General features: G+C 54.9%; 1 protein-coding gene across 1 annotated transcript; it reads right to left on the bottom strand.

Moving 5' to 3' along the window:
- Positions 1 to 508: 508 nt before the first annotated feature.
- LOC106899901 (immunoglobulin omega chain-like) lies at positions 509 to 2175 on the bottom strand. Its single transcript, XM_014961840.1, is given in 3 exon segments — positions 509 to 703; positions 705 to 1033; positions 2172 to 2175. Coding segments are annotated over 3 exon segments (528 nt in total).
- Between the last annotated feature and the right edge of the window lie 587 nt (positions 2176 to 2762).

Here is a 2762-nt window from a genome sequence, read left to right as displayed (position 1 = left end):
ACCTGCAAATTTAGTGTGATGTCTTACTCCTCCTCTTATACACATTACTCCTGACATCTCCCACATTATTTGTCGTACCCATCTGCAGCCCCTGATCTCTCTACAGAAATACTCCCGGTTCCCCCAGGGAGTCAGGACTCACATCTTCCCACTCCACCAGCAGCTGAGCAAACTCTTCCCTCATATTCCCCAGCCTGAAAGTCACATCTCACCAAAGCCTGCCAGTTCCACCAGGGCTGCCAGGAAAATCAGGACCATGTCACGCTCTCCCTTCATGGGGTGCCCAGGGTCCTGCCAGCATGAAGGACCTGATGCTTGCACCTTCAGCTGTTCTGCCTCTGCCAAATCAAAGAGGCCTCCAAACCAAAGCCCAAAGGGAGGAGCAAAACTCTTCCCCGCGTCGGGGAAACCCATCGGGGCTTCGGGGCGCGGGCCTTTGCGATCTCGAGGATCCCGGTGCCGGTGGTTCGGGGGCCCCTGAGCTCGACATCCCTCGAGGGTAACGGTGTCAGATCCAGTGACGGTGGTTCAGGGGAAGCGCCCCCGGGGGGGCCGGGCGGAGCGAGGCGGTCCCGGCGGGCGGAGCGGCAGCGCCCCCTGCCGGGCCCGCGCGGGGCTGTCCCCCCGGCCCCGACACACACGCCCGGCCCCGCCCGCCGCGGTTCCTGCCCGGCCGCAGCCCCGGCTCCTCTCCCCGTGTCTCCCAGGGCGCAGTAATACACCGCCGCGTCCCCGCGCCGGGGCCGGTCGAGCCGCAGGGCGCTGGACCGGCCGTCTGCCGCCACCCGCAGCCAACCCGGCGGGTCCGGTAGCTCTTTGAAGTCTTTGTGAGCCACCACGAGCAGCGCAGGGCCTCGGCCCGGGAGCTGACGGTACCAGTAGATGATCTCCGTGGTCTTTATATTGGGGTGTGAACAGTTGATTCTGATGGCGGTGCCCTCGGTGGTCTCTGCTGACGGCTCCTGCTGCACCTGGGCTCTGCCCACAGCCACTGCCGAGGAAGGAGAAAGAAAAGTCCAAAGATCACCCAGCTCTTTTCCCCAATAAATTGTTAGAGTGTCAGTGAGACAGACCTGAAGACCAGGCTAGACCTGAAGAAATGGGAGCAGGCTGCTCCTGAACAAGGATGGAGACTGTTTGTGCTGTGAGTGTATGGAGCGAGGGGAGACATCTGGGAGGGAACTCGAAGATGGAGAGATAGAATGAGAGTCAGGTGCAGGGATAGATGGATGAATAATGAGAGGCAGAAGGGACAGGAGAGTTGAGTGTGTTACAGGGAAGGATGGAGGGCTGAATTCAGAAGAAGAATAAATGGTGATTGCACAGGGAGATGAGTAGATATACAGAATATTGGCACAGTGCAGGAAAGCAAACTTGTGCCTACAGACATGAAAGAAGCAGGGGGTGAGAAGAGAGAAGCATCCCATGGTAGGAAGAGAGGTTAGAGGTGGTAGGTGCATAGAAAGATAGGTCAGAAGATGGGTGGGTGAGTGGTGGTTGGGTAGGTGGATGAAGAAAGAAAGAATGGACAGGGAGAGGGGTTGTTACAGTGAAGCACAGAGGCTTATATTGAGCGCATTAAGAACTGTGGAATGCACAGGGGAGGGGAAGGAAAAGGTGCATGAAAAATCAGGTGTACACGCAAGCAGACTCCCATCAACAGAGGTGGTGAAGAAATAGGGAGAACAGGGACAGGGTTTGGCAGGGGGACGAGAGATGGCAGAGAAGTAGGAGGGGGAAAGACCCCTTGAGGAAGGAGGGGAAAGACTTGGCGCTGGGCTCCCCGGGGAAGAGCCCGGGCACAGCCCCGGCCCCCATCCACCGCCGCCAGCCCCACGCACCCAGGAGCAGCGCGGCCAGCCCCGCCAGCCCTGCGCCCCCGTAGATGGCCAGGAGTCAGGGAGAACCGAGAAAGGGTTGGTGGGTGTCAGAGAGTCAGGATGTGGGTGAGAAAGGACCTCCATAGGTCCTCTAGATCATCCTGCTGCTTGGAACAGCTCCCTTTAGATCAAATTGCCCAAAGTCACACTCAGTTCAGCCTTGAACACCTCACTGGAGACTGCATAACCTCACTGATGTGAGAAATGGGCTGAGTTTTGCTTCAGCCAATTAATATATTTTGATAGTATGTCTGTATTGACAGAGGAAACCCGGTGATGGTGGACCCTCACCCATTGTACCGAACTAATCCTTAGAAGCGCCCTGGGGCTGTCCAGGGCTCCTGGTCTACGGGAAGTCATCTAGGTGAAGAGAGCAGGGCCGATGGCAGAATGATAAGTGGACAAAGGACTGTAAAGACTGACTAAAGACCAATGGCAGACTGATCCTGACAAAGGACTGTGAAGACTGACAAGTGGATGAAGGTCATCTAGAGGGTGGCTGATGAAGATGAGAACACAACCACCAGGGTGCTTGTAACTACTAACACTGGACAGTAGATGATAGCAAAGACTGTGAAATAACGTGTAGCTAATCAACTAATCAAAGGTGTGTTTAGAATAACGATTTTGTAGAGTAAGAGGTATGCCTTGTAAGGTAAAAAGGTGTAAACTAGATCTGTAATAGGTGAGGCGGTCGGGAAGAATGTGAGCTCCAACTTCTCAGCCAATGAGAACAGAGACAGTAACTCAGGCGGCCGGGATAAGGGTATAAAATATCAAAAAGCTAAAGGGTTGGTGTGCCTCTGCTTTGAGATGCACCCGATTCAGCGCTGTTTTGTATAATAAATTTTTATACCTTTGCTTTGGCGATTTTGTCCTTTT

This window comes from Calidris pugnax, unplaced genomic scaffold (genome assembly GCF_001431845.1).
Source record: "Calidris pugnax isolate Ruff unplaced genomic scaffold, ASM143184v1 scaffold901, whole genome shotgun sequence".
NCBI classification, from domain to species: domain Eukaryota; kingdom Metazoa; phylum Chordata; class Aves; order Charadriiformes; family Scolopacidae; genus Calidris; species Calidris pugnax.
This window is presented reverse-complemented; position numbering and strand designations above follow the sequence as displayed.